This window comes from Balearica regulorum, chromosome 17 (genome assembly GCF_011004875.1).
Source record: "Balearica regulorum gibbericeps isolate bBalReg1 chromosome 17, bBalReg1.pri, whole genome shotgun sequence".
In the NCBI taxonomy this organism is placed as follows: domain Eukaryota; kingdom Metazoa; phylum Chordata; class Aves; order Gruiformes; family Gruidae; genus Balearica; species Balearica regulorum.
The window spans coordinates 10015840-10039486 of record NC_046200.1 but is presented as its reverse complement, the minus strand read 5'-3'; the positions used below and the strand labels follow the sequence as shown (position 1 = coordinate 10039486).

The 23647-nt window shown below is 41.8% G+C and overlaps 1 protein-coding gene across 1 annotated transcript in view; it reads left to right on the top strand.

The window, feature by feature from the left end:
- Positions 1–16566: 16566 nt before the first annotated feature.
- The window catches only part of MAPK1 (mitogen-activated protein kinase 1), a 36548-nt gene continuing 29467 nt past the window's right edge, over positions 16567–23647 (top strand). The window contains exon 1 of the mRNA XM_075769532.1: positions 16567–17006. Coding sequence (XP_075625647.1) covers positions 16627–17006 — 380 coding nt within the window. The 5' untranslated portion in view covers positions 16567–16626. The remainder of the gene's footprint in view (positions 17007–23647) is intronic.

The following is a 23647-nucleotide window of genomic DNA, read 5'->3' as shown; positions in this document are numbered from 1 at the left end:
AGTGTTTCTGGCACTAATTCTGTGTTTTTAATGGTTAAAATTTAAGTATTTGGTTCAGGCTGCGGTACAGCTGTGCAATACCAGATCTCTGATAATGGCCAACAGCAGTAATTTGGGGAGAGTGCAAAAAGCCTTTTACATGGGAGGCAGGAAATAAGTCATTCATGTAAAGAATGTGGGACTTAACCAGTCTAGGTTAGAAGAATATTCCTTTTTGCATCTCTTTGTTGAGATTTTAAAAAGTCTGAAGTCTTGTTTTTCTTTTACATAAGATATAAAAAGTATTTCTCTGTGTGTTTATCAGGCTATAAGAGATACCTCTCTTTTAGTCTAGAACCCAGTTCCTTTATGAAACCAAGTTCTGGTGTCAGTGTGGGGAAAGGAAAAAAATTTTAACAATGGAACTGAAGACACTTCAGGCTTTCTGTATAATTAATTATAGTAATTTTAAATCTTGTGCAAAGTCGATGCTTGAAAAAGTTCTAAGTTATAATTAAGTCAAGCTGCTAACGATGGATCTAATTGTTGAGTTAGACAGGCACAGGTAACACGAGTTGAGCCACTGACATCAGGTATTTCACACAATTGCTTTCTGTTGATGCAGCTAATTCCATACAACTGTTCCAGCAGCTGGAATGACCACCATGGGCTGAAGCGTGGATGCATGTCAAGAGTTCTCCCTGACAGACTTATCTGGCCAAATGTCATTGGTCTTTAAAGGTACTGTGTCCTCAGTGTTGGTTCTCAAAAGGCTCCCTGGAGCACAGCTGCTTTAGCACTGCTCCTGTTGAAACCCAGCTATTGAGGGACTTGAGATGGGAGAATGAATTAGATGCTGAAATGGCTCTGCCCATTTCCCCTTTGTATCATATCACTCACCTGAACTCTCAGGGCTTTTTTTTGCTGAAGAAATGAATCATTGCAGTTGAGGCAAAGGTCAAGTTCAACAGTGTAGGCAGGCTTTGTTGTTGCATTGGAGTCTGCGTTTAAAAGCAAAACATAATCCTCTCTCTCTCTCTCGCTGTCCCACCCTTCAATGGATTTTCATCTCTTCAAAATGTTAGAAATATCAAATCATACATGGACAGACCTTCCTCTTACTACATATCTAAAACTGATTGCCTGTATTAGTGATTAATGAAGATACTAAAGTAAACATCAAACCCTAGACATTCGGTATTAAGGTTACATTTAAAGTCTAAATAAAGGGTATTTGGAAGTGATTGCTCGAACCATTGAAACAATGTTCTTGATACACAGTGCAGTGTATACTAACCAGAGGATTATGAGGGATGCATTTCAAGTCCTTGGGTTTGGACTGACATTAAACCCCTTGAAAAATAGTTTAATCCCCCCCCCCCCCCCCCCCCCCCCCCCCCCCCCCCCCCCCACCCCATTATTTTCTTTCTCCTGGAAATGTTTGAGGCTGGGGGTTTTTTTTGCCTTAATTGTAGTATCTCAATTTTTTGTCTTGATTTTGTCTTTCTAAGGTAAAAAAATTATGTATCTGTATTCTCAATCTTAAGCCCCTTTGTAACTGGTGTCTGATATTTTTTATTTATTTATTTGGTAATCCTAGCAAGAGATTAGGAAGTGGTTGGTTTCCGCAGGGTAAAAGAGATGGGGGATCCATCCAATTTAGTATTTTTTTACTTTGAAGTAGTTTAAGGAAAGGTTAATGGACAAATCCTAATACAAATACTAATAAAAACTGTTCATTTCTTCTCCCTACTAATAATCACCTTTTGTAATGAGAAGATATGTTGCAAAGGCCTGCCCCTGCCCTCAGAAAATTGTCTTCTAATATTTTCTTCTTAATGAAATTTTAAGTCAATGACTTATTCCCAAATAGTAATAGGCCAAGCCAGGATGTGCATTAGCAGGCTAATGGCAGGCATCCTGCATTGCTGAAGGCCGTGTGTCTCGTGGCAGTCCTTTAGGAGTTGGCTGCATCACTTGGAGCACTTACACTGGCTCTGCTAAAGCATTTCTTGTGCTCCCACTGCCTCCTTTGGGAGACTGCTCCATTGACTAATAGATCTCACTGTCAGGAAGTCTCTCCTGTACTTCAGTCTTACTGATCTCAGTTCCAATATATATCTGTAAGTTCTCTGACTACTCTTTAATGAAAAATTAAAAAAGAAAGGCAAAAAGCCATCACACGTATAAAAAATAGAAACTTACCTGTTTTTCAGTCTTCACTGTAAAACTTGTAGAACTTGGGTTTTTAGTTAAATGCTGCCTGCATACATTTTGGGCTGACGGCAGCAAGATCTGGAAGTTGGCTAGCATAAATCCACTCATAAATAAAACTACTGCAACTTGGAATCTGTCAGTGACGGATGTGCGTGCTTGTGACATGTACAAAAAAGCTGGCAGCTAATGAAAGCCGAGCTGAGCTGCTCAGGGCTCAAGGGAAGTGTGTGAAGTTACACAATGCGCTAGTTGAGATGTCACAGGGAAGCCAAGGGCTGGGGGTGTGGAGGAGAGACCACCAGGGCTGTGTTTTGCAAGAAAAATGGTGTCGGTACAACAGCAGCCTGCAAAACTCCCTGGCTTGGGCAGTGGGAGCTGCTTGCAGCCATCGCCAGCCGTGGAGAGAGGCTGGTGTGCAGGAAGTAGCCAGAGAGGTTTTCACAAGGACCTGTTGTTTGGTTGCTCAGATTATATCAGTGTTCTGGCTGTTGAGAGGGATTTGGCCTTTGGGTTTTGCTTTCAGCTTTATTTATTTTTGCCTGTTCTCAATTCTCTTTGTGAATACCAATATTCTGAGTCACCCAGAACGATTTCTGCCTTCATTAGAGATTCCTTCCAGCTCCCCTTCAACTGCCTGTAGGCTGTTGCCTGCCCCTGCCTCCCCCTATGCACTTTGCTGCACATATTTAGCTCTCCGTATTCCATCACTCGTCAACTCCTGCAGCTCTGGCACTTGAATACCTTCAACCAGATTAAACTATATTGTACCTTTGGTTCTTTGCACAACTTGCTTTCTTCACCTGATCTGTTCTATACTGTCCCTGCTACTTCTGAAATACGTTTTCAAGCATTTGAGATACAGTATTCCTAGTCCTGCAGCAGCTGTGCTTAGAGCTGATCAAGTGAAATGATTAAACCAGGAAACTGGGCATCCAGACTCTTTAGTCTGTTTCTGTTACATTGTGTCCTTCGTTGTCACCCTGGATAAATCCATTTACCTATTTGTGCTTTTGTTTCTTTGATATACATTGGTATTTAAATTGTGTATGGTATCTACACCAAACAAGCAGGACTATGTTTCTAAAAACCAAAATGAAAAGATGCAATATAAAAAAGAAGTAATTGTATAGTTCTTTAATGGGTATTCCTACATGAGTTGCTGAGCTCTGTGGCACTTTAAAGCTTGTGTGTAAGAAATTCTGCAAATCAATAAAGAAAATAACCTGGAGAGGAGGATGGGTCTCTCATTACAGCACTGTCAATACTGTAGATGTCTTAATGCTAGTTAGTGACCGTCCCTAATGGTATTCAAACAATGTACGTTTGCTTTGGCTTTTTTCAAAGTCCAGATGAGCTGCTCAGAGCTCTCTTAATGATGCGAATTATTTAACGCTCATTTGTATGCAGTATGCTCCTGCTTTGAAAGTACTTCACAGAATTCAAGCCAAATTCAGCCTTGCAGCTCCACTGAAGTCAGTGCTTGTCTGTGCATCCGTTGGTTGCTTTTCTTTTTGTTTTTGCTTGAAGAGTTAATTTTTTGTTGTGTTGATTTTATGTTTTTAAAGGTAATATCTGCAAAGGGGTTTTAGTCGCCCTTCTCCCAGTAAAGTAGCCATAAGTACAAATCCATTTCTGTTGATTCTCACATCTCCCTCTTAACCCCTGCAAAAGGAGGACAGGCTAAGCAGAATATAATTTTTTTGTGTTCTTTTCTTTCCTCTACTTTGCACCTCCTAAGCACAGTTTTCGTGATATCTGGCACTTGTCCTAAAAATCATTCTGCAAAGAATTTCTACCATCTGATTTATGCAAGTTACTGAGTTCCTCCCTGTGGCTCATTTCTGGTTTAACACAATGTGAACTGATGGAGGCCCAAGTTGTGTGCAATTCTGCAGGTTAGTTATGCTCAGTACAACAATGTCAAGATGCATTTTTTTATGGCTGAGAGCAATATGGCATGGGAGCCTGATCTGATATTTTGAATTATATTAGCTGCTGAAAGGTGGAACAGACATTCTTAGTTCAGGCATATACTCATTTTTTAGTGTTGGACTTCATAACTGCAATATTCTTGTAATATTTAACTCCATCCCAACTATGTTTTTAACACACACATTGAAAGAATCATCTGCTATCATATCATTCACTCCCCCTGGGTAATGGGTAGGGGCATGATTTACAGCTTGCAGCACAGACCCACAACCATCTACTGCCTGCATGGAGTAAGTGGGAGTAATGGAAAAGCATCCTTTCTAGATGTGCATGTCACTAGAATGGGCAGAGACGTTTCTCGTCAGCTGTTAGATATTTGCTGGCAGCACAGAGATGAGTGTTGAGACGTGGGTATAATGGGTTCATTTCCAAGCTCCACAACGGATGAATCTAGATGCCCTGTTGCCCTATTTTATATTATATTGTTACAGTATATGACTGCTATATACCTCTCCCTTTCCTGCAGTACTGTCCTCTGGCTCCTGCCTATGTTCATCTTGATGTTCTCTACAGCACAGTTCCTTCCTTTCCCTCGCCCAGCTCCTCCCTCGGCGCTGCTTGCCCATCCCTTTTGGCCTGCATCTCTTTTCCCTCTCTCCTCCTGGGGATGGATGTAATCCCCAGAGGAATGTGGCCCACAGGCCTCTGCAGGACTTGGGCATGTGACTCTGGAGAGCCTCTGACAGTGAATGCAAAGCAGGGAAAAGCAATCTCGCATCACCTGGCAGCACAAGGAGGGAAGAGCTGGGTGTTTGTGGGCTGTTCAGTGTGCCTGGCTGTCCAGCCAGCTTATCAGCTGAAAAATAGAGGCTAGACTTTTCGGCTGCATGTGCTATTTCCCTATTCATTGTGTCTGGGTGACGTATTCTCTGCCTGTGGCTTTAATAAATATCTTTCATAGCTATTTTCTGTTTCAGTCCTCCTTGGGATAGCTCTTTCCAACTCAGCTGCATCAGTGTGCTGAAGATGTTAAGTCCAAGTGTGTGGAACAGAGGAAAAAGGAGAGGGAACTTCATGCAGAGTATCTAAGAAAGCTTTAACTTTTTAACCTTATCTCTGTGAAACTGCTGTATATTACACAGGCCTCACCTGCGGTTTAAGTGCTCTCACTTAATTGTATTAACTCTTCTTCCCTTTCTTTCTTGTATTTATACTTCCACAGAGCATTCAAAAATGTTTGTAAGGAGAATCCCAAGCTACTGCTAGGACTCAAACTTGTGTTGATTTTTAGTAAGGCTTTGCATGCAGGATGTTGGTGTGTTTCAGAGAGTATCCTGGAAATTTCAACAGGGATGTGGGGAGGGGAAGAGATCACAATTCTGTGTTTGGAAACTGAGTTTTGTCCTATGTAGTAAGCACCCATCTTAACCCTGCTAGAGCAGAACAAACCCCCTTTTCGAGCAGAAACCAGAGTTGTTGTTAATTAATGTCTTGCTGAAAACTAAGTCTTTGCCATCTGTTCCGCCCCCTCACTACGAATGCCACTCTCGTTATGTTGATTATGTAATTAAAAATGAAAATATATTTTGGTAGAGTGCTGCATAAGCATCTGTCCTGATTCTTCTCCTGTTCCTATTTACCATCCCCTGCCCCCATCCCCTAAGAAAAGGCGACAATTGTTTGACTGCTTGGTAGCTTTATCCTGGAGCTGTGGTGCCGCTGCCAAGCTGGTGCGTGTCGTGGGAGTAGCCACTTCAACCCTGCCGCATTTGAGCTGCAAGTCCTTTGGAAACCCTTGTTCTTAGGTTCATGAGAAATCTGTGGCAGGAAGCTGCTCCTTAAACTGAAGCTGCTTTAAGTTCTTGTGAGGGGTTAACTTGAATCCAGAAGAAGAAAAGTGAAAAGAAAGAGGCCTGGTTACTTCATAAGTGATAGCATGACCTCTGAGATCAGCCAGGCTGCTCCTTTTACAAATATGGCCTCTGTCTATCTAAGGGTGGAGGATGAGAGAAAGAGGAGGGGTAGCTTTCCTGTAAGTGGGTTAGAGCAATTACTGAGGTCTCTTACAGCAAATGAAGTTGTCAGTGTGAGTCACATTCCCTTATTTTTTTCTCACTGCCAAGTTTTAGGCAGTAACCAGACAGAGGGAGGAAAAAAAAAAGGAAAAGCAACAATGGAGAAAAGTTGAACTGAAACAACCCTTCATTCGGGTTATTGTTTGACATTTTAGTTCTGATTGTACGTAGAGATAAAGGGTCTATAAATATCCTGTCTGCTGAAATTCCTTATCACAACATCGCCTGTCAGCTGAACAAATAGGTTAGGTTCTCCAAATAATACACAATTACATATGTAAATACAAAATCGCTGATTATATCCATGCACCGCATGGAATGAAGGCCTGATCACTGGAAAGGACATTAACCTTTTCTGTTTTACTGAGAGATGCCCCAGTCTCAGGAAAATTATTGGCACATACAGCTATTACTGCTGAATTGGTGTGAGCTCCGAGACCGGGCTGAAATAAGCAAGGAGATATTTATCTGACTGACTAGAATAGATGAAAGCATCTTCTGGCACTTTTTGAAAGTATCTTAGGATTTAGTTCTGTTTAACGAATGGCTGGGAGCTTTTCTGCTCTGCTTTAGAGCTTTTAATGAAGCATTGTGATTCCTATTGTGGTCAATTGTTTGACACTTTTATTATTACTGGTACGCATAGCGTTTTTTAATGTTTGACAGCTGGAGAAAGAAGTATTTTGTGCATTCAAACTTTTAGCACAAAGCTGCTGTTTTCCATTCTGCCTTTGTCTTTTATTCTTGCTGATGCAAATCAACGAAAGACAGAACTGATTAAATTACGTTTGTTTACTTTTTCCTTTATGATAATAAGACACAGCCTGCCTTTTATAAAAGACAGAAATAGAGGATGTGAATGTTTCTACAGTATTTCTAGAAAGTTTTTTTTTCTTCTTACAATATAAAGGCATTTATTTGTTTCTTGTGCACTTCCTAATATATGTGGAATAAGAATAGAGCAATGAACAACAGTTAGCAATGGATTCCATTTGGAAAGCTTCTATCGTGTTATTAATTCAACAGTATAAATGATCAGACCACATCAGAAAACAAACACAGCAAGATACTTCTGTCCTTCACAGTAGGACTGCCTCCGATCATTATATAGCCATACAAAAAATTCTCCTCCGTTGCAGGCTTTAGGTTTATACATATGCAGTTGTTACTGGGTCCTGGCTTCAGTACATTGGTACGATACTGGAAAGAAACAAGCACTGAGAGGCAGGGCTGCAGAAATAGGATACCCATGATTGTTTTGGTGAGTAATGCGCATGTCTTGCGGATTGTGTAATACTTTTATTTTTTTGAGCTCTTGTCCTGAGAAGGGAGGCCTGTGTCTGTCTGTCTTGCTTGTGCAGTGTGTTTGCAAGGAAAAAGATCCTGGTTCCGGAGGGCATTTCTAGAGGTCAACAGCTGCTTGGGAGATGGTAGGACAAGGTCACCAGGAGCATGGAGAATTACAGCAGAAATATCTTGGGAGGGGTAAATGGCAGAAAACAGGAGAGGAAGAGGATGAGCAGAAAGGAGGTGGTAAGGAAGTCACTATAAAACTGCCCTCATGATTATTTTTTCCCCACATTTTTCCAGAACAGAAAAAAGTGCAGCAAAGAATAGCAAAGGCAAAAGAAGCATCTGAAGGCTTCTCAGCAGTGCGGTCAAACCTCCCTGTTTCACTAGACTTAGGGAGTGATATCACACAGCAACTGAGCCAAATCTAATGGACTGCTGGTATCAGAAAGGACACTTCTGCTCCCAGCCCTGCTGCTTTCTTTGTACAGCTCTGGTGCTTGTCAGGCCCTTTGAGCTCATGCAGCTCAATAAACTGTAGGAAAATGAATTCAGAAAAAAATATACCAGCCCAAGAAAGGAGGAGCCGGACACTGTGAGAATGGAGCCTGGAACTACAATGAGTGGGAGAAGTACAGACGTCAGATTTTTGCTGCACATTTGAGGTGTGCTGGGCTATGCCTTGCTGCTATGCTATGCCTAACCTCCCACTTTGCCTCCTAGGTGGTGCTTCCCCTCAACAGGGCAGGAGATGAATACAGCCTGATCAGGGAGGCTGACAGGATAGGTGAAGGGAGGTGATCCACACAGCAGATAATGAAGGGGACTGCAGGAGCCCAGGAGGATGTTGACATGGTAAGAGTAGTGGAAGAGGAACCAAGGAGGAAAGAGGACATGTTCAGAGCAACCACAGAAGGTTGCTGCAACAAGCACCGGAAAAATGCTTGAAAAGAGAGCAATGGTCCCATCTTACTAATACAGCTCTTAAAGGGTTTATTCTTGTGCATTCTTGTGTAGCTGTCCCTGAAGGAGGAGTCCTGTTTATGTCCCTTGCTTAGGTACACGTTTCTCCAAATTGGGATTTGATAAGAGGACAGCTGCTGCATTTTTATTATCTGTGACAAGCAGCAGTAAAAGCTGTTCAGAGTTCATGATGGAAATGTATCCATATATGGGCATTTATCCAGCTGCACTTCACAAGGTAAATAGGACATGAGAGTGGTACACTGCCCCCTTTTAATCCATTTTCTATAGATGAGGGTACTTTGCCTCTCTGTGGGAAAGGCCAGCACAGCTACTGTGCTAATAAACACTCATTTCTCACTGCAGCATATGCGCTTCCCAGACTCATAAATCCAGGCAACTTGTAGTTGAATAACAATTAAATATCCGCACGCATTTCCATACCACGGTCTGGTGCGCAAGGCATAGGCCTAAGTGGCCAGACAGCTGCTGTCTGCTCTCCCACACTTACTGTTTGGCAGAGCATAATCACTTAATCCTACCCTACTGCCATTAATGGTACCTGTAAAATTGGACACAGAGCATCATCCTACAGGTATTTTGCCATAGCCTTCAAAAAGAGTGGTATTCTCTCTCTTGCTTTATATATATTTTTTTTTAAAAGCAGCCTTTATTGTAATAGTAAAAAATACTTTTCATTGCTGTTGATCTTTCTCTCAGGATTTCCAGGCCAGGGATTTAGTTTGGCTCTGTTAACATCAGTGGGAAATGAGACATCATATTGAAAAGTTACCTGAGATGCAGGACACTGATAGATCCTCACAATAATTTTGTGTCACTTGTACAAAATCCAGAGACTCAGTAATGCAGTAAGATAAATGTAGCACTTGATTACAATGGATGTATTGTAGTTATAAAAGGCATTTCTTATCATTAGGCTCTGCATATCTGGAGTAATAACCACTGTATTTCAGGTAAGACAACAATAATGTGAGCCAGATTATTTTCCCATTGTCAAAACTTTCAAAATCCCAAAAGCTACAAATGTCTTAATAATTAATACAAGTTAGCTAGATCTAGGGGCTGGTGGCCGGAGGGAACATCTGTCTGGAGTTCAGTCTTTCCCTTGGTCTAACTGATAACAGTCTATGTGGCAGAGTTTAAAATGCTATAGCCATTTAAAGAAGTAAGAATTGTATACAGTTGTTACCCATCTTGAATTTCCGTGCAGCAGGGTTATCACATGAAACTGCAGTTCAGATCTTCCCACTTGTCCCAGAAAGCTTGAACAAACAGATAAGCCCTTTGTTTGCTTTGAACTTAACAAGCCTCCTTCAGTGGCGAAGCCCTATGAGACACAAGGCCTGTCTTTGCATTGCTGTTGTATAGTTACCTATCAAAATGCTTATTCCCTATAGAATTGGCAGAAACCTTGAATTTTGTCCCTTACACCCACCCTGTATACCTGTCAGCTGTAGACCAAGTCCTAGCCATGCTCACAAGAACATCCTGAATCAGTCTCAATAATTTGCATTTCCTTGCCAAAGATCTTATCTGCTGGGGGTGCAAATTGCACCATCAAGGTTGCTGGTGTTGAAAAATCTGCACCTTTCTGCTCCCCAGCTCTACGTTTTCAGGCTTACGTTAATTTATCCAGAAGAATTAATTGAGACAACAAAGCCGTTAAGAGAGAAAGGCCACACAGCAAGACAGCACTTCTCTGAACATCTGCACAATTTGTATATTTGATTAGGTACCTCAGCACTTGCAGATTATTGTTGTTAGAAGCAAAACTTACTTTTGCCGTTTTCATATAAGGCTCTGTGCTGTAATTCTGCAGATGTTTGTTCTCTGTATCCCCACATTGTTTACAAAAATGACAAATGCTGATAGTAAAAATTACATTTGCTCATTCAAACATCTTGATATTTACATATAAGAAAAATCATATGCCAGGGGTCCAACGACCTAATGCGAGATGCAACATGGACTTCAGCAGGAGGTGGATGGGGCCCTCAAAGTCTGTTTCTCTCACACAAATAGTCCCCTGATAAATATAATGAAAACCTTTTGTTTATAATGACAGATGCCACAGGGGGTTGTATATTTGGATATTATTTTTTCTCAAGGAGTGTTTATTAACAAATGCTTGAAAGTTTTATGATGTGGTGAAAACTGTATCTCTCATGATAAACAGGAAGTGCTCAGCGGTATTGCATTACCCCTGTAATGCAACACAGATTCCAACAGCTTGGCTCTTTTTTTCAAAATACTGTGACACCACTTCCTTCAGGAAATCTCTCTTGTCTGCACAGCTCTTATCTAGCACAGATATGCAAAATTGCAAAAGAAATGGTTGTTTTAAGCATGAATGATGATTCATCAACTTCAGACCGTAGAAACAGATGTGTGTAATTTATATAACATCTATTAAAAAAATGCTGTACAGACTCTTCGGGCTTGCAGGTCAGTGGATTGAACAACAGGCGAGGAGAAGAGACTGATAACCTTCCTTCCCTCCCACAGCACAGGTGCAGCTTAAAGAGCAAAGATGTGGATTTCCCTGCAGGTGCTTGAAGTGTCTCAGCCATAAATCTGGCCGTGCCTCTTCTGCAGGTCTGTCAGTCAGTGTCAGCAAGGCCAGGATCTGGCCAGTAAAGGAGAAAAGACAGTCCTGCCTTCAGTCAGGTCTTGTTATCTGCCAAGACTAGCAACAGGAAAGCTAAGTATGACAGTTCATATGTGGAACCTTATATTGAGAATAACTGTGCTATGGCCTCCAACTTGCCCATAGAGGCTGCCCCGCACCTGTCATGTGATGCTATATCAATGTTGCCTGAATCTTGAACCCTGCTGACTTTTACATGAAAATCTCAGAATCCCATTAATGTACTGTTCCCTATCACTTATCTCTGTTCTGCCCGTCATTTAGACTAAAAATAATAACAGGAGACAACTAGGAAGTATACCTGTGCCATTACAAAGTCATTAGCTACATGTTTATTTGTGATGAACATCAACCCAGCTGACAACACCATTGCATGAAAGCAAGCCCTGGTAAGCTCCTTCTAGAAGGTCTGGCACCATTCCCCAAACCGGTTCCCCATGAAGGGACTTGTTTGTCTGACAAGTGCTTCACTTGCACAAAGCCAGATACAGTGGGGTCTGGATATCACCCCTCCAACCCTTCTATTCCCACTACCTGTTCATCTTTTATTTTACGTTCTTCCTCCCCTCTATATTCTCTTTTATTCCTTCCTTCATCATCCTTTCTCCTCTGCCCTCACATCAGCCAACCTCCTCATAACAAATGCTCCCTAAATTTTTAGCTATGAGAAGTATTGAAAACAGAGTTACTGCAATATCTGGACAACATAAACCCCTAGTAATCCTGTTTCTATGTTCTTTGATTTCTGCCTCTGTTGGAGGCATCCCTTGTCCTGTCTACAGCTGAACTGAGAACAAGTGGGGGAAACAGCATATTTTAGTATTTGTAAATCATTAGACTTATGAGGTTTTGTAATAGTTATCTCCTTTTTTGTATTTTCTTGTGTTTCCCTAGCAATCAGTGGTATCAGAAATACAGTGATCAAGAGACTGATATTATACATAAGCTAAATCTTTTCGTAAAAACTTAATAGCCTTCCAGTGCATAAAGCTTAGGCACAGGAAAGCAGTGGTCATATACCAGGACTTCAGCGGCATCCTCACAAGTCACTGTAACATTCTGTATAAGTATTGACTATACGTCTGGGTTTTTTGTTTTTTTTTTTCAATCAGTCATGTAAAATAACTTTTTATCTGGTGGTTCAATTCTCTTATCATCCACAGCTTGTTTACTGAATTTTATGTCTTGGGCAAGATGAAGCAAGCTCATGAGGAGTAGCTGGTTTTCAAAAGATACAAGCTCCAGATAACTGAGGACAAGTAAAGCACACAACAATATTGAAATCACTCAGAGTTTTATTGCAGCTGACTGAGACAGAGCGTGCTTTGAGGCTGGGAAATTTCCATTACTGAAGTGCAGGACAGTGCCTGGATACTGCTGCTACTGCAGCTGAAAAAAGCAACTTAATTTTACGTAGACACCAACAAAATGTCAATATATTAATTAAAATTGTTAGAATTACATAATAAGCTTTTAAGGTTGCTGTAAAATGGATCCTTTTTAAAATATTTAGAGTATAATTGTAAACTAGTCGTACAAAACTAAGGAACAAAAAATGACTTGCTGTGTTTTCAAACTGTATTTGTGAACAGCAAATCTAACAAGAACATGATAGATAACACAAAACATCTACAACAGTGACAGATTCTGAGAGTGACAGAATGATACCCTGTGTGAGATCAAGGTTGTTACTGACAGTATAGTTCTGAAATTAAGTATCTTCTGTGCTCCCCTTGGCATGCACAAAGCAAACATAGCAATCTGTTTACTAGTTTTAACTCCATGGTATATAAGCCACCATAAGCTTCCTGCAAAGTCAGTCAGAATGCTGGATGGGAAAGGGAAATACTGGGGGGGGAGGGGAAAGTAAATTTGTTTTGGCATCAGTTGCCCGGCAATTTGGGTGAGAGACTGTTTTTAACTTCCCAGTGGCGTAAGATCATTTTTGTTGATGTCACTTTATACTGCCAAAGCAGTGGCCGACATTGAAATGAAAATCAGTCTCAAGGGATTTCAGCTGTATGTCACCAGTTAAATCAAGCCCAGGTAGGTACTGCCTAGAAGTTATTAGCATCTGATGCTCTTTATGAATCTTAGGATAGTTCCCTGTGGATCACAGCTCATATCTAAGCAATTTAAGTTTGTGTCACATGCATCACCATGGTTCCTGAGTGCCTTAGAAGTTAAAATACATCTTTACAAAACATCTTACATCTCTTATTTCACTCTCTCGTCACCCCTGCACAGAGGCTTGAGGTCTTTTCAAGTAATGCTGGGAAAAATTGTTTTATATACTTAATGCCTGCATTTTTCTGGGATGATGGGGAGGTTCAGGGTCATGCTGAGGTACTCTGAAAGCAAATGCTATACTCCTACAGCAGCTACCAAGAAACTTAGGTCTTCAATGTCCCCACGCAAATAATACAACGATCATGATTTTGGGAGATGTAGCTTTAGTTTTCAATTAGTACAAAAATTTGAAATCCCTCCCACCCCTGATAGAGTGGCACTGTAGGGCTGCTATGTTGTGTTTGTCCTTTGCCTAAACCTGATAATGCTGCTTCCAGGACTTGTAGGGCCTTTCACGGTATGATTTACTTTTCAAGGGACCTATTTACAGAACACAAAGTTAACAGTTGAACTAGATATGTACACCACTACAGAGAATTTCTAGACCCTGACTGTAGGATGAACTCATCCGTGTGACTCCCAGACTTGAGATGAAGATAGTCCACATCATGGCATATTTAAACTGACCAATTATATGGCTTAGCTGTTTCCTAATGTAGCTTTCAAACTGAAGATACTGCGTTTCTGTTTAGACAAACTCTTCCTAGCAGTGCTTTTCTTTCTTTTTGAAATAAAAGGGTGGGTTTTCCTCCTGCTTTTCATTATCTGCTATCATTTTTTTAGCAAGTATTACCTCTTCTCCCCAACATAACCCTCTATTTTGATCACAGAACTAATAATTTTCTTAAAATACATTTATGTTCTTTCCTGAATTGAGACTTTAATGTCACCTTGTTGAGGTAAAAGACCCAACATTAAGTGAAGGTAATGGCAGCGTATTTAAGCAGGTTGAAAAGCAATTGATAACGCTTCTGTCTGGTCTGCCTATCTCAGTAACTCTAGTGCTTCATTGAAATATATGCATTAAGTTCTGTCACAAGAGAAATTGTTGGAAAAAATGCCATAGCCTTTTGACCGCTTTATTTGGGTTTAATTGGATTAGACGTATATTTGAACACAGCACTCCAAGGAGCTGACAGTCTTTCCACAATTTCCTGGTCTGCTGAGTTAGTTTCCTTTTTGATCAGACACATCCTGGTGAACGTAGAAAATAATCTAGATACACGCCAGTTTTTAATTAAATTGGCTATGACAGGTTGTGTTTAAGCTAGATTCTCTATAATAATTTGTTTTGCATTTGCTGATGACAGATTTATTTATGTATGTAATCAGAACTGTAAGCATAATTTCATTTTTAGAGTTAAGAGAACCTTTTAAATAGTATTTTACTTGGTTTCAGAAAATTTAAACATTTATTCACATTTACTGCTGTCTAAAATTTCTGAGAAAAATAATGCACTGTTTCTAAAGTGCAGAACACATCATGGAAAGGAAAGCACTGTATACAAGTAAAAATAAATACATCAGAAGCATTATCCCACTCAAATACATAAAAAAACCATGCTGTGCAGTTCAATGTCTGTTAAATACAGAGAGGAGTTTATGAAATTATGTTGGTCATCCACAACAGCTTTTACTCCATCAAACTAGGCTGGGGCTGCATCTGAAGCCCAGACTGCTGGATCGGGCTGCCTCAGAGGAGAGTCCTCGGGCTGTGGCGTGGCTAACCGGCTGCGCAACTGAAACCAGAAACTCTTCCCTCTTGACTCCTGGTCAAACAGCAAGACCAATGCTTTGGGGGACGTTAGCAAGTTGTAACCGGGAGGTTATACAGCACTTGGAAGCTGTGGAAAATTGCAATTGTTTGGTCGATGGCAAAGGAAGCTGGTTTGCAGCAAGCACTGACAGAAGAAGGTGGGATGCCAGAAATGGCCCTCTGGCAGTTGGGAAATGGCAGATAGAAAGAACATTGGCAGGGACACCTTCAAGGCAAAGACGGAAGACGTGAAGCGGCACGGTTGCTAGCAGAGATGTCAACAGAGAGCAGAGCTGAGAGAGAAATGTTGAAAGAAAGGAGAAAGTTCAACCAGTGAGAACCTGAGAGCAACTGGATTGTCATGCAACAGCTTCTGGCTGAGCACTTACACAGGAAAGCAAAATTAGTAACTACTTGTAAGAAAAAAGCTTGATAGTCAAGGGGTAATTGGATGATTCCACACTGGGTCTTCTGACAGACTGGAATGAGTATAAACGTGGAGACAGGCAGGCTGAGATGTATGAAGGTATGTGAGTGAATTTTCAAAGGAACAGAAGATACAGCACATCTCAAGCAGCTATGGCAAGAGTAGTTAAAGCAAGTAGCAGCAGGACTTCAGATGAGGGGTTAATACTTTTTGTCAAGATCATTGGAGAATTGCAGAAAAAGAATTTCTGGAGTGGTGTTAAGATCCTTGTGCGTAACTTTTGCAAACTTCCAGATGAAGCAAAAGCTATTTTAGGAAGACTGAGCCTTGTGGGAAGAGAGAGACGATAGACGCTGTTGCAAGCAGTGACCATGGCATGAGGCAAACCATTATCAACTACGTTTTCACCTCCCGTTCAAAGCCTTGAGTTTGTTTACACTTATATAGGAAACCACCAACAGGAAAATCTGATTCTATATAAAAACAATATGCTAGCTAGAGATTGCAGAACTATGCACTGAAGTTAGGAAATGTCAGAAATAAACTTGCTGTTATTACAGTAATTCAGCCTTTGCGTCTAATAACCTTGCACCGCATGACATCAGAAGGTTGTAGCGCAGCCAAGACTGGCGCACAGCCCTTCTGGGTCTGACCAGCGCCTCCAACACAAGAGCAGCCCTTTCTTTTCCTGCAGCTGACTCACTGCCGGTCATCCTGCGCTCTGCACCCAGCGCAGCTCCTCACAACGCAGAGTCCGCAGTTAACGTGTGCTGCGGCGGGCACCGACACAGACCAGAGACACCGGGCCTGCTCTCAACGCGTCCTTCGGGCCGGCGCCCGTCGGCCAGAAGCTCGACCCTCCGCTGCACGCAGACACCCCCGCCCCGCCCGATGCCGGCCGGCCGCAGCGGCAGGGCCCGGCCGGGACAGCGGGACACGGAGCGCCGCGCGGGCTCCATTTCCTGCCTCCTGCCCGCCGTCACCTGACGCCTCTAATGGCGCCGGGCGGCCGCGCGCCCGCAGAGGCGGCACGCCTATCACGTGACTCGCCCGCCGCGCCCCCTCCCCAGCGGCTGCAGTTACCGCAGTCCCCGGCCCCGCCCCTTGCCCCGCCGCCCGGCCCCGCCCCCGCCGCCGCTCCCTCCGCGCGAGCCACCACCCCCTCCTCCCCTCCCCCCGGCCCGGGTGGATGCGCGCGCGCGCGGCCGGCAGCGTCTCCTCACAGCGGGCCGCGGCGGTGACGACGCTGACGGGGCCTCGGAGCCGGCGGCAGCGGCCGGTGCTCCGGAGCGCGGCGGAGCGGGCGACGCCTCTTTTCCTCCCTCCCGCATCCTTCTCCTCGTCCCCCTCCTTCCTTCTTTCCCCGCCTCCGCCCCCCCCCCCCCCCCCCCCGCACGCAGTCACCGCGGTTCCCGGCACGGACAACATGGCGGCGGTGTCGGGGGCCGGGGCTGCGGGCGGCTCTGCCAACGCCGGGGGCCCGGAGATGGTTCGGGGCCAAGTGTTCGACGTGGGGCCCCGCTACACCAACCTCTCCTACATCGGCGAGGGGGCCTACGGCATGGTGTGGTGAGTGCCGGCTGCCGAGCCGGGCTGAGGCAGCGCCCTTGCCCTGAACAACTCCCTCCTTCCCTCCCCGCCGCCCTGCCCGGCCGCAGCCTGCCCGGGGCCCGGCCCCGGGCTCCGGCCCGCCCTTGCAAGGGGGGGAGACGCCCGTGCCTTGCCCTCGGGGGAGGGGAAGCCGGGGCTCAAGCATCTCTGCCTCGCTCTGCTCAGCTCTGCTTTTTCTTTCGTGTTGCCGCGGTTGTCCCTCCGGCATCACCCCTTCCTTCCCTTGCTGCCGCTAACACCCCCCCCACACACACACTCCCTCCCGCAAATTCCTCCATCTACGGGTGCAGCTGAACGTCTCGTTTCCTTTCAGTCGTGCGTTTATTTTCTTGAATATTTTTTGACCCTGCCTCTAGAGTTGGTTGCTCTCTTTATTTCCTCCGTCTCTGTAGTGTGATTGCAGACGTTCAAAAAAGGGAAAAAGGTCGTAAAATCCTGCTAGCAGCTCCGCATTTCTCTTTGTGCCTGTGCGAAGGCTCACCTGGCTGCATGTCCCCCAGGTCACAGTTGATTAAAAAAGTGAATCTGTGCATACGAATTGCTGCCCCTGCCTGGCTTTTCGTAGGACGTGCTGTCTATGCTGCTTAGCCTACCAGATTAGCGTCTAAATTAACGTGTGTACAGGTGAAAGTTCTCTTCAGCCGTTCTAGCTCGTGGTTATTTTGTATCATGAAGACTTGTACTAAGTCTCGCTGAAAAGCAATTCTGTGTGTTTGCTTTGGTTAGTATCAGTCGTAAAGAGTGAGGTGACTGAACTACAAGATACTGAAAAAGTCAACTAACCAGAATGAGAGTGTGAGGTGGGGTTTTTTAGCAATCTAAATAGTTGGGATGATGCTCTGTGATGGTATATCTAGTGACTGGGTTATAAATCTGGCATGCTCAGTGACCTTACTAAGGATTTCTTACTCTGTCTTCTATTAGTATAACAGGTTAAATTATTTCAGAAGTTATATTGTTGGGTTTTTTTAAGGGATACAGATGAAAACTTCTTTTGTTATTGTCAGCTTTCTTCCAACGCTGCTTCTGTTTCTTCATCCTGTTTCTTGACCAGAGGTACTAAATGTAGGGTTTTTGTATATAATCATTGATTTGTGCTGGCCTGTTAAGATGAAGTCATCCTGTATTTCAGGGTGGAAGCTTTCATCTAGGCCTGGATTTCGTTGGGAGATCAGCCTCTCTTACAAAGTTTTGAGTTGCGGCCTTCACTTTTCTGCTGTGGGAATAACCTTCAAAATGTAAATCAGAAATCCTGTTTACAATGTAAAAATATCCATGTTCTTACTTTAGTGTTAGAAATCACAGCAATATGTCCAGTCCAAAACTTGTTAATATAGCTTATGGTACAAGCTGTATTTTATTATGGTGTACTTTATCATCTGAGCTAGGACAAGTAAACTGGTGCAGATAATCTTGGTATAACTGCACTGGTTTACACTTGCAGTCCGATTTAGGAAGGTGCGTGGGAATAGTACTTCCTAGATGTATGCTGTGTATAGTCCGGTTCATGTCAACAGAGTGTTAAAAATGCGTTTAACAGACAACGTATTAAAGCTAAAATGTTTCACCACACATCAGAGATTACAAGAAGCGGTACAATGGCAGTTGATGCCCTTTTTTGGCATCACTATGCCAGTGAGCAGATACAGGGGAAACGATGCCACTTTCTGCCCCTCCAAATGCTATGTTATTAAGTTCTATACTGAAACTATTTCCCCTCCAAAACTATATAAGGTTATCTTTTATTTAAAAATTTATTCCAACACATAGTGTCTGCTATGAATCCTATACAAAATTACTAACAAAAAATCCAAATCTCTGATTCAGTTGAAATGTGCACTTGGCTCCTGTGTTTTTTACTCTAAAATTATTTACGTGAAATACTAAATTTGGTATGTTGTGCTCTTAATTATTGCTCTTCTGCCTCAGGAGTGAAATGACAGGGAACAAAGTCTCGGTTTATATTGTATACTTGATAAGGAAAGTGTTGGATGCACTTGTAGTTAAATGCCATAGCAACTGTAATATACTGTAGTGTCTAACATACAAGTTACTATGATTAAATAAGATTACTAATTGACAGATGTATAGGTTATGCAGTTTAATACTACATGTCTCTTATCTTGCTTTGATTGCTAATGCAGTAAGGATCTGCAGAAGCTTCTCCCTTGGGGCGCGGCGTAGAGGGCAAGCTGTAAGTGTGCAGATGGAGATGTTTCCTGCAACTGCAAAATACATTTAAATTTGTACACTTTAATGAAGAAAAGCAAAGCAGGCTGTGATGGTTTTGTTTTAGACCCACAGCTAATGTGTATGACTTGGGAGATGCTAGTTATTCACAAGTGCATTGTGCCATAAGGCTTGTTATACGAAAACCAAGTGACTTAACTCTTAAAATCCTTCACTCTTTTCCTTGTTTTTTCCTAATTCTACACTTCTGGATTATTGGATTTGGGAGTTGAAAACAATAAAATTCTTTTAATTATATTAATAAAATGGCAAATGAAGTATTCTTAGGAGAGTGCTGTTACGGTCAGTCTTCCATTTTGATTTTGCAGCAGAGCGAATAATGTTTGAGAAATATTGATCGCAACGTAAAATAACAGCACAGGAAACAGAGGAAGATGTTGATTGAATAGACTGTACATGAATGTTCTCTCATCTGGATTTGAAAACCCTTAAAGGCATTTAACTGTTTTTTCTAGTGCAGTCATTTTTAAGATAATCAGGTTTTGAGTAACAATAAACTTGAGAGCAGTATATTTACTGCTATGTTGTGCTTGCACTTTCTCAGCTTCGTAAGCGGAAAAGGCACGTTATCAGGCAAACCCCCATCTTAATGTTTTCCAGTTAAACTCCACCAGAAATGTTCATCTTTTGATACAGGCTTGCATCTTACTCAGAAATTTTATTGCTAGGGGTGAAGTGGTTAATAAGTGGATATCCATGTCAGTGTCCCTTTCTAACCTATTTTTTATTTTCAGTATTTCTGCATGTGAAATTAGGGGATGACCACAGTGCAAATGAAGTTTTAGCAAAAAATCCTCAGCACTTTCTAGGACTGCAGGACATTCTTTGAGCAATTATTTAGTCATACAGTCATGTTTGTTACTCTGAATTAATTTATCCACATATATGCAAATGTTGTGGGTTTGGGTTTTTTGTTTTTCTTCATCTTTTTTGCTTAGGAGTTGCTTTGAGGGGTTTTGGTGTGAAGTTCTTTGTGACTTTCCCTTTTTTTTAGTGCTAGGGGATTATCAACCTCAGTGTCAGCTGGGACTGACTTTCAGACCAAGTCTGAAAGTTTCAGAACTACCTTTCAGACACAAGAAAGCGTGAAAGGTTTTTGAGATTGGGAAGGAGGAGACAAATGTGTAGGGTTTTTTTTTCTTCTTTTTGCAAAAAACCCAGAATCAACCTGTCAACAGGCCATACTTTAAACACACTGAAACAGCAATAAAAATGGGATTGTGTTGAGATTTAAATTTCCAGTGTGAGTTTTTCTTCATCCAGTTGGTCAGTGGTAATTTGGCAAGGATGGTCATTTGACTTTTTAAACCAAGTCATATTTTTGGAAAGAAATGGTGAATGGGATAGGGATGCTCTGTTTTATATTCTGTTTCTTGGAAGTCCTTTTTATCATCAGGCTTATGTGAATGTGAAGCATTATCACTGCTGCAAATAACTGCAGTTATATATATAACTGAATATAAATATTATATTTATATATATTTATTTATATATATTTATAAACTGAATATTATAAAATATTCAGTTATATATATAACTGAATATAAATAACTGAAACAAATAAATAATAAACATGACTACAGTTGGAAGAAAACAATCTTGAAGCTCAAATCTTGCATTTCTTGGCCCGAATTTGACTGTGTTGTTTCAAAGACATCTTTGTGTTACTGGTGTGCTATAGAAGATTGGTATCAGAAGTTAAGGTAGTCAATAGATGAACATTAAAGTAATAGTGAAAAGGATATTTTAAACATTTGGCAGTAGTTTTTTCAAAGTTCTGCTCCTTTCTATGTCTTCTGGAACAGCCCTAGTTTTATAGGATGGATCGTTTAAAATGAAATCTGAGGAGTATATGCATGAAGAGGCTCGAAACAGGGGGGAAAAAATCAGGAATAGAATGATCTGCAAGGTGTAGATACTTATATTAAAAGATGAAAATAGAAAACGTGATGGGATTGATGGCTGTGTAATATTTTCTTTCAAGACAGTCCAGTGTTACACAAAAAGGTAGGTAGCATTTGCATCCATCTGTGAGGGTCAGATTGGTGATCTGGGGTGGACTGCTTCGTGGCAAGGATCAGAAACAGCTTATAATTTTTTTCCTGTTAACTATTGTATTGATCTGGAGAGAGTACCCTTTAATGACAGAGCAAGTATAGAGATTCATGCCCCTGTTTATATGTGCTTTTAGGGAGCACAGGTTGGGTATGGGTGTTGGTACCTGGTAATTAACATGTTCTGGTCTGTGTGATAAGGAAAAGAGTACTGTAATACATCCTCCTTAGTGCAAGGAGAATTAGGGAATGTAATTGGTGGCTAGTTATCAGCTGCTTCCTTCTGGGGAGAAGGCTGAGGTAAGCATTTCGCTTCAGTCACTCAGACTTCTAGCTCTTGCTTAACCCGATGTGGAAACACAAAAGCAGCAATTAGAGCTGCTTTTCCTGCTATCCCCTGTGATGCGACAGGTGGTCGGCAAGCTGTGCAGCAGGCATCGGGGTGGGACAGCAGCTACTTACTCTCTGTATCAGAGCTGTCTTTAAGATTTATAGAAGATGAGAGGTAGCAACTTTTCCTGGCTGCCCAAAGTAATGGGATGCTGGCTTAAAAATTGAAGAGTGCAGCTCATGCACACTTGCATTTTATAAATAAATACACATTTTCTTAACATAGCATGGTCCAGCCCATGGAAATGGATAGAGATAACTTGTGTTATTTTTTTAAGGTATGATTTACTAAGGAAATAAGGCTTATGTTCCCAGTACCTTTATGTGGTTGCATCAGTCCATCTCCTGTACCCCTACATAAGATTCTTGAACCTGTTGCCTGCCTTCTATAAAATTTGACAGATGGTAGAAATCTTAAAGATGGAAAGTTTCTGCAAGTTTCTTAAAAATAGGTATTTTGCTAGAGTGAAGAGATCCTATATGCTGCGCCACTGAGGAAGAGGCTGCATCAGAAGGTCATGTATGAGAAGTCAGACTGCCCCAAAGAGACATGACAGATGCCCCAGTTTCACAGATGGATTTATTGGTACTCTTGAGACCAGAAATTTGTATTTGTAGGGCACCAGGCTCTGTTACTTCAGTGAGCTCATTGTTTAGGAGTGGAAATCTACAGCTCACAGAAGAGTTAATACCTACCAACTGAGTAGGTGTACAGCTCAACTTGAGTTGAAAACTAATACTTTGCCAACATACTAATTTTTTAATGCTTTTTATGTTGATGCTTTGTCATAGCTGTGATTTAGAAATGAAGTTAACTGATCAATTTGATATTTAATAAAAATATTTTATAGCATCTTGCTGTGGAATATTTCACAGCATAATGTAGGTTGGAAGGGACTTCCTGAGGTCGTGTAGTCCAACCTCCTACTCAAAGCAGGGCTGATGTCAAAATTAGATCAAGTTTCTCAACTTGTCCACTCAGTCTTTCCAAAATCTCCAGGGACGGAGATTCCACAACGTCTCTGGGCAGCTTCTGGTTCTAGTGTTAAACCAATCGCCCAGTGAAACTTTAGCACTTAAAACCATAAGAGTTTCCCTTGCCGCAACTTGCGACAGTCGCCTCTTGTCCTTTGTACTTTTTACCTCTCAGAAGAGTTCGGATCAGTTTTCTCTGTAAATCTCCCTTTATGTAACTTAAAAGAGCAATTAGATGCTTCTTCCCTGCCTCCTTTTTTTTTTTTTTTTCCCTTCCCTCTTAGCCTATACAGACCCAATTTCCTCAATTTTTTCTCTTGTATGTCATGTCCTTCATCCTCCTGTGCATCGTAATGGTTTTCTGCTGGACTTGCTCCAGTACTGGGAGAGAGGAAAACTGGACGCAGTATTCCAGATGTGGCCTCACAACAGTAATCGCTTTCCTTGACCTGCTGGCTACGCACTTAATAACACAGCCCGGTCCATGGTTAGCCTTCATTGCTATGAGCAGGTGCTGCTAATGGATGAAGTTAGATGTTATTCTGGTAATCTAGAAAATACTTTTACTTGCACTGCAAGTTGAAGTATTTTAGGAACTTTTCAAATGATGTTTGAAAAAAAAAACCACAAACAAACCCTACAACATTTTATTAAGTGATTTTGATTGTATTTGGTTTTGATTTCCAAATTGCTCAAATGAAGTGTATGGAGCCATAAACATATTTTAGAATATAACTTATCTTTTGCTGTGTTGTAAGGTAAATTGATAGTGTATGTGAAATGCAGCAAACTGTAGTTTGTTTCAGGTGATTTATCTGTGTAAAACCTAGATTCTATTAATTGTTAGGTCAGTTATTAAAGAGAGTTGTTTCTGAATTAATCTTAAGAGGGGAGCTTATTTTCTTTTGCTTTATTACAACTTCTGGACAT